The sequence below is a fragment of the Alosa sapidissima genome, chromosome 15 (assembly GCF_018492685.1).
Source record: "Alosa sapidissima isolate fAloSap1 chromosome 15, fAloSap1.pri, whole genome shotgun sequence".
NCBI classification, from domain to species: domain Eukaryota; kingdom Metazoa; phylum Chordata; class Actinopteri; order Clupeiformes; family Clupeidae; genus Alosa; species Alosa sapidissima.
In genome coordinates, this window is record NC_055971.1 from 25,690,681 (window position 1) to 25,706,044 (window position 15,364).

At 43.6% G+C, this 15,364-nt stretch overlaps 1 protein-coding gene across 1 annotated transcript; it reads right to left on the minus strand.

Annotated features, from left to right (window-relative positions):
• Nucleotides 1-10,621: 10,621 nt before the first annotated feature.
• Nucleotides 10,622-13,821, minus strand: LOC121683669 (vitelline membrane outer layer protein 1-like). Its single transcript, XM_042063404.1, has 4 exons — nucleotides 13,658-13,821; nucleotides 12,059-12,195; nucleotides 11,477-11,586; nucleotides 10,622-11,305 (listed from the first exon to the last, which is right to left on the minus strand). The coding sequence occupies exons 1-4, from the start codon at nucleotides 13,800-13,802 to the stop codon at nucleotides 11,017-11,019; spliced, it is 681 nt and encodes a 226-aa protein (XP_041919338.1). The 5' UTR covers nucleotides 13,803-13,821; the 3' UTR covers nucleotides 10,622-11,016.
• Between the last annotated feature and the right edge of the window lie 1,543 nt (nucleotides 13,822-15,364).

Sequence of the window (15,364 nt, forward strand, 5' to 3'; positions counted from 1 at the left end):
GGATGCCCTGCGCGGGAGAACGCTAACACTGTCTTTTGCGCCGACTTTACAATATGTAAAATGCAAAATAATAGAATTTTAATCATATGATAAAATATGCGATTAATCGTGATTAACTATAGGAATTCAGCGATTAATCGTGATTAAAAATTTGAATCGTTTGACAGCACTATCGTTTACATATCAGAGCTAATGAATTACAGCTGAAGTCGGCAAGATTTTTTTGATCATATTCACTGAAACCGACACTATGCTTCGACAGAACAGCATAAATCATGCGGTTTTAGAAAAAAAAATGTGCTTCTACCTCCGCCTAGAGCCTGTTATTTATTTATTTATATATATTTATATATTTATACTAGCTACTAGCAAGCTATTAAGTCATCAGCTTAGGAAATCTGTCTCTGCAAGTCAAATTACAGAAATAGCATTGGAAGATGGTACAGTTACTTGTGATCTGGGACAAATAAATAAGCGATTCATGCAATTATATAAGAATCTGTATACTTGTGAAATGGCTAGTGATAGCACAATAACCCAGATGTTAGATAGACTGGAGATGAAGGGCATAGAGGAGTCAGATAAAGTAGCTTTGGACCAACCTATTAGCTTGGAGGAAATTGTTAGGGTAATAATGCGTCTAAAATCAGGTAAAGCCACAGGACCCGATGGTTTTCCCATTGAGTTTTATAAGAAATTTTTCAGCAAAAGTGGCCCCAATCCTATTAGAAGTGTATGAAGAGTGTTTAAATGAAGCTTTACCTCCCACAATGACCCAAGCTATAATATCAGCATTGGTGTGTGCTCCAGCGCCTCTTAGTAAAAAGTATTTAACCAATAATCCAGTAGTGAGTGCAACACTTAAAATATGGTCTCAGTTTAGATTACATTTCAAACATAAAGCTACCTTGTCTACCTTGTCATCCAGTCCAATAGCAGCATATCCTTTTTTCCCGCCATCTATGATGGACCCAGCCTTCCTTCTATGGAGTGGGAAGGGTTTGGCCTATGTTAAGGATTTGTTTGTAAATGGTTCTTTTTTAACTTTCCAACTGGCAGTTCAACAGTATGCAATCCCACAGGCACATTTCTTTAGGTATTTGCAGGTGAGAGATTACATTAGAAAAAACTTCCCTTCATTCCCTGCCCAGCCAGATAAAGACTGGATTGACGAGTGCCTCCATTATAACCCATCCTGGAGAGGATCAGTTTCTAGGTTATATCAAATATTCCAAAGTATCTCCACCCCTTCACTTAGCCATATTAAGGAGCAATGGCAAGATGAATTAGGGAGAGAGATCTTGGACGTGAATTGGCATTATGCAGTGGAAAGGGTACACTCCTCTTCAATATGTATTAGACACGCTGTAATGCAGTTTAAGATTGTCCATAGGCTCCACTTATCAAGGGCAAGACTTGCCAAGATATACCCTAATACTGATCCAACATGCCTAAGGTGCCATCTGGCCCCTGGGGCCTCATTTATAAAGCGTTCTTACGCACAGATTTGATATTAGACTGTGCGTACGCTCAAATCCATGCCAACGCTCAGATTTATAAAAACCGTCTTTGACGTGGAAAAGTGCTTATCTCCACGTCAGGTTCAAACTTGACGTACGACCATTTCCTTGTGGTAATGCCGGGGTACTGCAAGTAATCTGAGGTCTAAGTGCGAATGCATTTTCAAAATTCCAAAACCAACGATCTCATGTCTTTCTTTGCCATATGCATGATCAATATCAGAAGATTTTTAAAGACGTTTTTGGAGGCAGCTAAATGTTTCATGGTTTGACATAAAACTGCTAATGAGAACTATAGCCCACTTAAGAAAGTGAAAAAACGTATAGCTTACTTATTTCATAATATCTAAAAAAACACCAAGACCTACGATAGAATTGTAACCGAGCTTTAGCACTTATTACTATATTATAATAATTCGTTAGTCAGAAGTTGTTGAGAACAGTTTACTGCACTTAGTCATCATCTGTAACACAGTATCCAGAATAGCGCTCTCTACCGCGAGAGCAGGAATATATCATTTCCCTACGGAAAGCCCCGAGGGGATAATACATTCATTATGATACCAGTCTGTTACATACGTCCCCCCCTCCAAGAGTAAACGTCCTCGTTTACAAAAGAACAACCACTAACAGTGTAGGTATAAAGCAACTCCACATAGAAAACACCCATGCAGAAAATATTCCAGGTAATCCCTGAAAATGTAAACAGCATACTAATCAACATATAGGTCAGATATGCAGTAGGTACAGTATGCATCCAGACATGGTATTGTATTCCACACACACTGAACCAAAACAACAAGATATGTCCCCATGTTTTTTTTTTTCTCTTTTTTTTTTTTTTTTTTACAATCTCAACGGAAAGTAAAACACCGTCGACCAGAACTGCAATTCACACACACTCAGTAGACAACAAAATCACTGAAATGTCCAGGGGCCTTTAGTGCTCTCCCTTGCCGACTCCTGGTAGGGCCTGGCGGTGCAGTGTGCTCTGCCGAACACGGCCCCTCAGCTGCATCAGACAGTCCATCGTGATCCGGGCCCGAAAACACAATCCCAGAAGAACAAGGGACCGGGGGCAAAGGAGGACTGGACTTTCGCGGCTGTTCAGGCAGGTGAACTGGCAGTGTATAAGGCCTCAATCTGTCATAATGCACCACCTGCTGTCGCTCATCACAGTCCAAGGGGTTGATGATACGGTAGGTGAGGCCCGGTACATCGCCTGAGTCCAATACCTGCAAGACCTGATAGGGCCCTTTCCAGTGTGGGGCTAATTTCATGCGGCTTTCAACTGGGTTGTTAAGCCACACCATTGCACCCGCCTTGTAAGGTTTGTGTCGGGCTCTCTCGTCATGATAAAGCTTCTGCCGCTCATGAGCATCCTCATTACTCATTCTGGCTCTGCTGAAGGCAGACTCCAGTTTGTCTCGCAATGAGGAGACAAACTCACTGTGAGATCCAGGTGCCAGCGACGCCAAGGCACGAGTAGGTATCAGAATGTCAACCGGAACCCTCGCCTCACGTCCGTGGGCAAGGAAGTAGGGAGTGAAACGTGTGCTGGCATGCACTGAGGTATTGTAAGCGAAGGACACTTGCTTCACATATTCATCCCATTCACCCCCACACTCCAGTAAAGTTTTAGCCAGCTGGTCAATTAAGGTCCTGTTAAAACGCTCAACCATTCCATCTGATTTTGGATTGTAGGGAGTGGTGCGTGTTTTTGTGATTCCCAGCAGCTGACAGAGGTTCTGTATCACCTCTGCTTCAAACTGACGCCGCTGATCACTGTGCAAGCGCTCCGGTACACCGTGCACTAACACATAATCCTCAAAGAGGCATCGCGCTACTGTTTGTGCTGTCTGGTTTTGCAGAGGATATAAATTAACAAATTTTGTGAAATAATCTTCAACTACCAGCACGTACCGGTTCCCTTTGGTTGTCAATGGCAACTCAACAATGTCAGCCGCCACTCTCTCAAATGGACGAGTTGCACAAGAGCCCCCCATTGGTGCACGATGTGGTGGCACTGGGGACCGGCGTGTCTGACACGCTTTGCACTGTTCACACCAGTTCTTGATGTCTTTGAACATGGAGGGCCAGAAACAGATCTGGCGTGCATGCTCCCACACACGCTCAGCTGAGAAATGGGCAGAGGCCGGGCCACCATGTAGTCGCTGCAGGATATCAGGTATGAGAGCAGAGGGGACCACAATTTGATTTAGTCTGTCACCGGTGAGGGACGAGACAACAGACCGACATAATAGTCCATCTTGCATAATTAGTCGATCAAATTCTGTCCACAGCTTCCTCAAACTGTAAGAGGCGCCCCTCAGTCGTGGTCGAGACGGCCTCCGGGATATCTCCATCCAGCCGAGAACAACTCCAATGACCACATCTGCCTCCTGTTGCGCTTTAATGTCTGCCACATCATGTCCCAGGGTGGACAGCGATGGTAGGATGCCTGTTCCTACCGCCCTTGGCGCATCCGCTGTGAGTGCCTGTGATGACAGGCAGACCCCTGTGTCAGGTTGCAGATTAGTTGGGTCTGGAGGCATTGGGTGTATAGCGTTTACTCCCACCATGTTGTCTGAGTAGCTTGCTATGCTGTCAGCCAGGCTGTCCCTCTCCGGCCGCCGGGAGAGAGCGTCTGCATTCATATGACGTTGACCGTCTTTGTACACAATGTCCCAATTGAGTGGGTCCAGCTCCAAAATCCATCTACCTCGCCTGCCTGTTGGGTCATTATCGAGAGCCATGCGTCCGAGCCCCAACAGAGGGCGGTGGTCTGTGACAATGGTAAAGGACGTAAGGCCAATGTAATGCCTGAACTCACGCACAGCCCACACAACTGCCCACAGTTCACGGTCAAATGTGGACCAGCGACGCTGTGTCTGATTTAATGTTTGGCTAGCGTACGCCACCACATGCTCCACCCCTTCTTTAACTTGGGCTAAAACGGCACCAACAGCCTCCTTTGAGGCGTCTGTGAACACTTTAAAGGGCACATTGAAGTCCGGTAGGGCCACAATGGGAGCAGAGGACAGCATATTTTTCAGATAGTTAAATGATGTTTCACAGTCCACAGTCCACTCAAAAGGTACATTTTTACCCATCAGACGATTCAGAGGGGTGGCATGTTTGGCAAAATTGTGTACAAAGCGCCTGTAATATGAGCATAAGCCCACAAAGGCTCTGATTTCAGATGGAGACTGAGGAGTTGGCCATTTTCTGACTTTATCAGTGTTCTTTGGATCAGGCTGTAGACCATGTTGAGAAATTGTGTGTCCCAAAAACAGCACATGATTCCGGGCAAGGTGACACTTTGAGGGGTTTAATTTTAATCCGGCGGTCTTAATTCTTGAAAATACCTCGCCGAGGCTGGAAAGATGTTCCTCAAAAGTGGCACTGTAAAGAAGGACATCGTCCAGGTACACCATACAGATGTTCCAAGGCAGACCCCTGAGGACAAGCTCCATCATTCTTTGAAATGTTGCGGGCGAGTTTGAAAGACCCATGGGCATAGATCGCCACTGATAGAGGCCTCGCCCGGTGGTAAACGCAGTTTTTTCTCGATCCTCTTCCGCAACTTCAATTTGCCAAAATCCATTCGAAAAGTCTAATGTGCTGAACCACACAGCACCTGCCAGTGCATCCAGTGTGTCATCTACCCGTGGCAGAGGATGACAGTCTTTCACGGTCACACTGTTGAGGCGCCTGTAGTCAACGCAAAATCTCCATTGACCATTCTTTTTCTTTACTAAAACAACTGGAGAGGCCCAGGGGCTGCAGCTCTCTTCAATGACACCATCTGCGAGCAGCTCTCCCACCTGTTTCTCAATCTCAGCTTTTTTTCCAGGGGATGTTCGGTATGCACGTTGCTTGAGTGGAGGATGGTTTCCTGTGTGAATGCGGTGTTTCACCTGTGTGCATTTACCAGTGTTCCTATTTGTGGTGCTGAAAACGTCCTTGTGCTGCTGCAGCAACTCTGAGAGTGCTGCCTTCTGTGCTTCTGAGATGGGGGACTCGTCCAATGACACAGACGGCAAAACACAGGAAGACAGAGGGGGTGTATCAGCCGTCACTGCAGCCACCTTGTGTGGCAATGAATTTAAGTCAGCCTCACTCACAGAGTAGAATTCCCCTAAATGAGTGCCCTGCCGTAAAACAACATCATTTTTAGTAGGGTTTAGAACCCGAGCACATGTCAGTCCATTCTTCACTGAGGTGACTGTGTGAGCCACTACTAGATTCGAAGTGTCAGGGATATTAGGTTCTAGATAGCCAACAAAGTCACATGAATAGGCACCAGATAAGGTAGGTGGATGGACATTAACAGGTACAATGATCTCACTGAGAGGGGGGAAGGCCATGGTGTTGGCAATAGACACATTACAGCACACAGGGGTTAGGTCTCTTCCCCTGAGTAGAGGGATGGTAGTGTCCCATAGTTGTAATCTGGCATGGGCAACGTCCAAAAGGGCATGGTTCTTCAGCAAAAAGTCCCAGCCCAATAACACTGCTTGCGTAGTTTCCCTCAACACATGGAAAGTGTGTTGCCATGAGTCTGTGCCTAGACATAAAACAACAGAAATTGTGCCCAACGTGTCTAACATTTGTCCATTCACTGCACGGGCAGTTACATAGTTTTTCCTTAAGGGGCGGATACGGAGTGCAGGGACAGACATGCGGAACTCAGCACTAATAAGAGATACGCTTGATCCTGAATCTAGTAGCACAGGAACCACTGTGCCCTCAATCACACCTTTGACATAAGAAACAGGCATCTCGCTTTCAGTGTTGTTCCCAGACACATTCATAACTGAGTCATTGTCACCTGTGTCAGTCTGTGGGCCCAAAGAGAGAGCAGCTGGCGTTTGGGCCGCAACATCAGCTACATCCCGTTTCCCTGTCGGCTGAGCTGGCGCTCGTTGTGAGGCGAGAAAAAACGCACTCCCCGTCTCCTGGGTGTCTCCTCCTCATAGTGGGTGCGATGGCCTGGGCTGGGGCTGCGCCTCCCCGGTGACCAGGCAGGACCAGGACTCCCGTGGCTGCGGGACGCCATGAACGGCCTCCGGTCTCCCCCAGGTGACGGGAATCTCCTATCCGGCGAACGGCCTCGCTGTGGCTCACGGGAGGTCCGCGACTGGCATCCAGAACCTCCACAGGTGCAATAGCATGGGCTCCTCCCTGATGGAGGAGAGCTGCGCCATCCACCTGCACTCGTCCGCAGTCGAAGATTTTCCTCGGCCATCATTTTCATCTCTACTCGCATATTCCTCAACTCCTCGGCAAGGCTATGTACTGTTTTGTGTAAACTCCCATAATCAGTCAGTGAGTGAACAGAGGCTACAGGACCCCCAACAGCGGCGGTAAAGCCAGCCGTGCCACTAGTACTCGCATAGTCCAATTTAACAGCCTCTCTAGCATTTTCACACCTCTCAGCGATCACCAATGCCTCCTCCATGTCTGTTGCCCCTTGTTCGTGACACTTTACTCTCAGCTCAGGATCCAGACCAGCAAGGAAGCGGCGAAACTTCTCCTCTTTCGTAGCATTTTTCCCATAGTCAGGGAATGCCTCTAGCACAAGTCTGTTGATATCAGCAGCATAAACAACAAGGCTCTCATGTGGAGCGCGAGGGCGGGTAGAGAGGTTTGCTTTGAAACGGTCCAAAAACTGTTTGCGACCAAAGGCTTCTTTAAGTCTCTCTTTAACAGTCTTATTATCAGCCTGGACTGTAGCAGGAAGGCTATCCCACAACAGGAATGCTGCTTTGCTCAAACGAGTTGGTAGAATTCTCACCAGTTCATAATGATACTCTCTTCCCTCGTCCCCCTCCACGAGAGCGCGGACTGCCACTTCAAATTGACGTGCCCAGCAGAGAAAACTTTGTTTGTCATCCTCCCCAGAAAACGCAGGTGGAAGGTCAATCTTCACCCTGGCGGCCTGATAATCTTTGTCCCGCCGAGTGTTAAACAGCAACGAATCTTCCTCCTCTTTGCACCACATGTTGAAAAAGTTTCTCTCCTTGCCTTCGTATTCTATTAGCCTAGGAACCGGTGAAGCTAGGCAACAATGGCCAAACTAGCTAGCCTAACGTTAACAAGACATTCACTACACACTAACAAAAGAAAACGACTACAGTAAACAAAACTCGAACGTCACAAACGTAAAACCGCTGTCACCAATGTAACCGAGCTTTAGCACTTATTACTATATTATAATAATTCGTTAGTCAGAAGTTGTTGAGAACAGTTTACTGCACTTAGTCATCATCTGTAACACAGTATCCAGAATAGCGCTCTCTACCGCGAGAGCAGGAATATATCATTTCCCTACGGAAAGCCCCGAGGGGATAATACATTCATTATGATACCAGTCTGTTACAGAATGATTGAAACATTCTTACAGGTGATCTAGTATATTTGGTGTTCTCACCAATCTAATATTGACCATAAAATGTCCAATTGCCCCCTCGTTTAGGAGAGGAAAAGTAGGCTACATTTGTGCCAGGGATGTAGTGGTAAAATAAGAGGTGGGTGAACTATGAATTCTGCAATCTCGGTGAGGTGGACTGCGCCATGCGGTATCGGATTTTTAAAAAAGGCATTCAGAACATGTTTGATAATGGTGGAGGTTAATGTACAGTATTGGGAATATAGGATAGTATTGGATAATACCGTTTTGAATGTTAAAAGTGAATAAACTCTTTTGAGAGGTGGATAAACTAAGAGGTGGGTAGGCCTAAACTCTTTTTCTGAAATTGCAGAGGTGGATAAACTGCGTTTACTCGCGTTTAGCCTCCACTACATCCTAATTTGCGCTCATACGCCTATTCCCAGCTCCGTAACAGAAAGGTAATATTTGAATGTAAGCTATACAGTAGGCTATAGATATTTTATATCATATATAGCCTACACAACCAAGGGACGGAAGTTATCCTCTGAAAGCAGGGCATCTTCATATTTAGTGTTGCGTTGGAGTTGCGTAAAGAGGTGCAGAGCGCGCACCTGTTTGCTTTTTTTGACTGGCAGCCGCAGTGCCCAAGATTAGATGACAATACGTGAGTTGGATAATGTCGGCTAAAATATAAAGGTAGGCATAAAGCAAACAATAAAGGACAATGTTTAAGCCATTTGACATTATTGAAAGAAAACGATAGCAAAGATATGCAGACTTAATTAATAATGACCGGCGAACTAGGCTACTTTTTCAGCAAAAACATAGCCTATCCTAAAAGAAACGTTAAGCCTACATGACATATCACGCTTATAATTTAGTCCTCTGTTTTGTAGGCTAAATCAGCATATTACCCTGGATCATATTGGAAACGTACAGTAGCCTACTGTACCATAACGTATAGGATTATGCTGTAGGCCTAGAGGTCTTTCCTTCATAAGGTAGGCCTACCCAATTTTTTTTTCTACAAAGTAGGCCTAAACATACTAAATGTTGATTATTCACATTACTGCAAGCAAAAGGAATGAAAGCGAGCCGAGGACAATGGACATGGATGCATACGATCTCTTTCCAGAAAGCTTTGCTGGAAAAAAACATAATTAGTTAAGCTATTCGAACTGACGCATATAGGCTAGTTAACATCAGATGGCATAGGCTAGGCCTATACTAATGTTTTTAATATATAATTTTACATAGGCTACAGCTTTTAGGCCATTGATTTCATTAAAACATATGCTAATGATATTGACGAGGGGTGTTTACAAGGCGGATACCTAAAACCATCCTGCTGAGCACAAGTTGACGTTCATTTGTGATTTATAATGGGCACATCTGGAAGGGTGGCGTACGCACGTTTTTTTGTGCGTATGTTCGTTTTCTCTGAATCACACGTACGATCATTTCAGAAATGATCTAAGATCAAATGAAGTATGGTTTCTACGCAACACTTTTATAAATGAGGCCCCAGGAACATTATTTCACATGTTTTGGTCCTGCTCTAAATTAGGTACATTTTGGTCTGAGATTTTCTATGCGTACACACAGGTCTTTAACAGAAATGTAGACCCTGACCCTTTGATTGGGATTTTTGGGATTGCACCTCTGGGGTCTGAATTTACAACTTCACAGTCAGTTGTCATTGCATTTACAAGTATGTTAGCGAGATGAATCATTTTACTGAACTGGAAGTCTGTTATCCCTCCATCATATGGCCGTTGGGTGGTAGATGTTATGGCCCATCTTAAGTTACAGAGAATAAGGATAGCCTTAGGAGGCTCAGAAAGGAAATTCTGGAAAGTATGGCAACCATTTATAGATCATATAGAAAACAATTTCAGATCTTGTGTATGATCATTGGTTGGATCACTGCAACCCCCCCCCCCCCCCCCCCCCCCGCTCAATAAAAATAATATGTATACTGTTTCCTCCTACTGTACATGTGCAAATCTCGGACTTTAAAATAACCACTAAAAAAAGGGTGAATCTGAACAAAGACAGACTATGATGTAAACACAGACTGTGTAAACCATCGATCACCGCCCCCTTCACACATTACGTTACCACTTCGGGTTGAGATTCCAGTTGCTGGAGCCCTCTGAAGTTCGCCTACAAAGATCTCGAGTAGCGAAAATCAAAGTTCGCTGTGTTAATGTACCGAAAATCACAAAACCCACTCGAAGGCAGATGACAAATGTATAGAGGGCCAAACGTCAGACTTCTTCGTCCCTGTGAGAGGTGCGATTATTCAAAATCCCCATGTTATTTTCCAATAGGAAAAATCGCAAGATATCGGATCTTCTTACATGGGCAAAGATGGCAGCTTTTTGTAGGCTAACTTCCGAGGTCTATTGTAAATGGTCTGTGACTGCAGGGCAGCCAAAGCTCACTTAATTATTCATGCGGGTGCCAGATAAGCAAGAGTTGGTGCTAGATATCTGCTCAAATAGGCCATTTTATTCCCCAGCCTAATTATATAGGGTTGTAAATGGGCTTGTAAAATGGCATCTGAGCATATTTTTGACGGACCAAAGTTCCATACCTATATGCTATGTTACCATCAGAAAAAAAGGTGAAATACTCAGTTCATCCATTATATGTGATCTTTAAATGATGCTGGACAGAAATATACAGGAAAATGGAGAAGTACAGTATACTTCTTGTACAGTACAAGTATATTTATTGATATAGCACACATCATATACAGGGGTAATTCAATGTGCTTTACATAAACATTAGCATTAGCAAATAAAAGCAGAAAAGGACAATAGTTAAAAAAGTAAACTACATAAGATAATTAATTAATACCCCCTCCCCCATAAAAAGACACAAGGTAGGATAATTAAAAGACAGATTTAACATGTGCAACTCCTTGATAATAGGACATGCAAAAAGGAAGTCCTTTTCCTTTTTGCTGAACTGCATAGCAAGCTTCTTCACCATTTTTAGTTCTAACAGGGTTTTTTTACTAACAACCTTTTTTATCTTTATATAATGCATCTGCAAGGCATTTATTTGCCGGCAGAGGAAGTTCTAGCCTTCCTAACAACAGATCATTCGAGCATCATTGAGGGCAGTGTCATCACCCCTTCCTTGCGGCCCTTCCACCTTGACTTGCATACCACATACCCCGTTTGGGCATCTTGAGCTCCATCTGCCCCAGCTCCCCCAGCCTGTGCCGTCACCATGGAGAATATCTCCACTGCTGCAGTGGACGTTTATGTTGTTGGCAGCTGTGTCATCTCCTTTGCCCTGAGAGGCCTCCACACGCAGTTGGAAGGAATCCAGATATCCAGATTCACAAGCTTGCTTTGAAGTCCAATCCCCCCAGCTAGTCATACAGACAGACAGACACACACACAAAATTTTGCCTTTTTTAAGGATTTTATTTGAACAATAATTGAATTGATTATATTGATAAAGAGCCATTATGTAAAAAAATATGATTATATAATATAGGATGGTAGGAAGATATGATAAGTATATTATAGGATGGCCTTACTGTCCTGGTGATTCCACCATTATATCTTCGATCTGATAAGTTATGTGTTTGCAGAACAGACGGATTCCATTGAGCGCTGTGTCATCATGCTTTCCCACAGACCTCTCCACCTAAGGGACAGTAGTTTGTCAGTTTTCCAGTTGGTTTAGTTCCAGTCGCCGCCATTTTGCAAGGAGAAAGTCCGTACAAGTCGATTACCGAAATCTCCCTTTGTGACCATTTTGTGCCATATTCGGTAATCAAGTTTGGGATTTCTGACATGTGATGAATGCAACATAAACAATGCCAGTACAAACGGTAATTATGTACTTTTTCTTTACACTTACAAAGATAAAAATACTGGTGAAATCAAACATCCTTGATTTCTGGTCCGTTTCAACCCTCTCTGGTGAAAGTTCCCCAACTTAAGATTCTGATACCATTCTAGCAACATCCTGGATACCATCCTCGCAAAATCCTGGATGTTGCTAGGATGGTATCAGAATCATAAGTTGGTGAAATTTCATGGATGGGTTTTCCCAGATCCAATCACATATGGATTACTGGCGTGTCTAACAGAAGTTAAAGTGGATTGAGCCTCACCCTCAGGCTGAATCCATAAGCATAAAAGTCCTTAGGACACATCTTAACTTCTTGCCAGCCACCCCAACCTCCTCCGTTTTCAACTTCAATGATTGTAGATCCCTCAGAGTGAGACACCAGGGACAAGATGAGCAGACCTGTGTGTACAGGAAGGTTTGCAGTTGTTATTGTCATGACTGGAAGAAAGAAACTGTGCAGGCTGATCAATAGATACACTAAATCTACATGGAATACAGGCAAAAACAACACTGTAAGTTGGAATAGATCCCCAGTTGAAATGCAAAGTGATTTTGTAATTGCAACAAATTGATTTTTGTTAGAATGAGGCTTTTACTAATCAAATAGACTTACAAAAATACTTTTTAAATAGTGTTGACAATGTTCCTCAAGTTTCTGTATTGTTAATGTAGTTTAAACATTATTTCATTGTTCAAGAAGTGCATTTTTTTATAGGCTTTATTGCAATTAACCACAATGGAATGAAAGTGGGACTACATTTACATCACTTTCTTGATAGAACGCTGAGTGGCAAAGAGACATTCTAAGTTCATGTTAAACTTGACAGCGGCTGATACTGGAACCTGCTGTGATCCATTCAAACCATCTAACATTTCTCAAATGTTTGTATACACACAGGCTACATTAACTTTATTGTCCCACATGTCACAACAAATGCATAAATGATGGATTAGTGGATATTTGACACATGGTCTTGTCCTAAGCAAAGTGTTTAACTATTCTATATCCTATTCAGAATGTGTGTTATGTAATTATATTGTTGATTAATGTTAATAATTAACAGTTAATAAAGCTTACAATTCATGTAATGACATGCTATTTACACATAGTATTGAATGTATAGTAACATGTACCTTAATAAGCATAGAGACACATTAAATGAGAAATCCATAAATAGTACAATTATGTAAAATAAAATCACCTGCGTTTAACACAGCATGTGCTCTCAGTCTGTTGGGCCTCACAGTATTCAGGAGATATAACGGACTAATTGCCTGAATTACACTTATATCTGGAAGCCACCATTTTCAGGTATAAACTATTTCAAGTTATAACTGTCTGGCCTCTGATGACTGAGTTGTCGGAATGCAGCATTAATTGACTCGTTGCCTGAGATACACTTCTACCCAAAAACCACCATAAATGAAATCCCCATATGTTTTACAGCACCTACCTAGACTTATTGGATAGACTGCAGTTAACAGAGCATGTGTGGTCTCAATCTGTTTGTACTGGGCCTCACACATTCAGCAGATATAACTGACTAATTGCCTCAATTACACTTATGCCTGAAAGGCACCATAAATTACAACTCCATGATATGTTTTACAGCACCTGTATGGAAAGTAGACTGTCACTGAGACAGAAGGAAAGACTTTTGAGGAAAAAAGCTGGAAAATGGCACGTTTCAGAGGACACAATTATCAGTTAAAACTAAAAAAGCAGTGTCTCAGGATAAAACAGTTTTTTGGAGAAACGAGGAACATGAGCATGTTCTGCTGGTGTATAAAATATATATGAATACATAAAGAAAAAGAGAAAGATGGTGAAAGAGCAGTGATCTGAAAAAACATATCTTACCCATCTGCCACAGTTCTGCCTTTCGGTACGCTGGCTTGGCCATGACGAGTCGACTCTTCCTGACCAGACTGGCTGTTATGGTGAGCTGATGCACAGTTCTGATTAGACGGTTCTGAGATGTGAATGCTGAACAGCTTCTGGTCATTCTGAGGTTGTGATTGGGTTGCCACCCTCTTTATAGTGAAATAAGGCCCACCTCCCAAGCTCCCTAGCTCCTGCAGCAAGTCCTACATCTCTCCCTGGTGATCCAGTGATATGGGGGAATCCAGCGAGCTGATAGTGCATGGTGCAACACACCATTGTGTTGCGCAAGTGCCTGTGATAATGAAGGGGAGATCATGTTAAAACATGAAAACAGGTCAATATTGGGTTGACCAAGATCGTGTAATAGAAAGCAAACAAGGCCAGTGGCTAGTTTTGCAGCATGGGGGAGTCCATGAATGTTAGAACAGTGCAATACGGACCAAGATTGTGTAATAAAGCTCAAACAGGGCCAAGTGTGGCAGGAAAGAGGAGCCCAGGCATAATATATTTGACTTTTCAATAGCCCATCCATACCGTAGATACATTTATAGGTACATTAGCCTGATAATTTTCACATATACACAACCCCCTCCTTCCCCCCCAAACACACAATATACCTTTCTAATTTGAGCTGGCTCTTGAGCACAAGAATGTCATTACTTATAATTCCTTTTATGAGTACATGACTATAAACTACTTGAACTTGAACTTGAACATATCCATGCACATCACACAGAAGGAATTGCCTTTTCATATGGTATTGCTTTATCATACTGTATGTGTATAATGTATTGTTTTTATGTCGTCAAAGCAGCCAGACCTCATAAAGGAAGCTAACACGGCCCTCATCATCCTCTGATTTAACACCATACTACCTTGGCAGAGCATAGATTATATTTGTTTTTACATAGCCTAACTCTACACACATAACATAACATTTTGATAGTTAAGTATAAGTATATATACTTTTTTGATCCCGTGAGGGAAATTTGGTCTCTGCATTTAACCCAATCGGTGAATTAGTGAAACACAAACAGCACACAGTGAACACACAGTGAGGTGAAGCACACACTAATCCCGGCGCAGTGAGCGGCCTGCTTCAACGGCGGCGCAGTGAGGGGTTAGGTGCCTTGCTCAAGGGCACTTCAGCCGCAGCCCACTGGTCGGGGCTCGCACCGGCAACCCTCCGGTTACAAGACCAGAGTGCTAACCAGTGGGCCACGGCTGCCCCTAGTCCAGAGTGCTAACCAGTGGGCCACGGCTGCCCCTAGTCCAGAGTGCTAACCAGTGGGCCACGGCTGCCCCTAGTCCAGAGTGCTAACCAGTGGGCCACGGCTGCCCCGGATGCAGGGGTCTGAGCAGAGAAGCAGTGGGAGTAGGGTCATAGGGTCCAATATCTTCACCAATGGACTGGCTTGGACTGTGGCCGTATGGGGGAGATGACTCAGTTATGAATAGTGTAATATTGTTAATAAGACTTCCTACGGGTGGCAATAATTGTGACAATTTTTTAGAGGACAATTATGTCTTGAGGGATGCCTTTTCCTCGTAATAATTTGACTTTGATTAAAGGTTGTGTTCTTTAAGTGTAAGAGTAAGCTAATTCACTACAAGTTGAATTTCCTAAAACACGTTTCACTAATCTTTACCAGGGATGCCAATGATTTTGGAGGACACTGTATG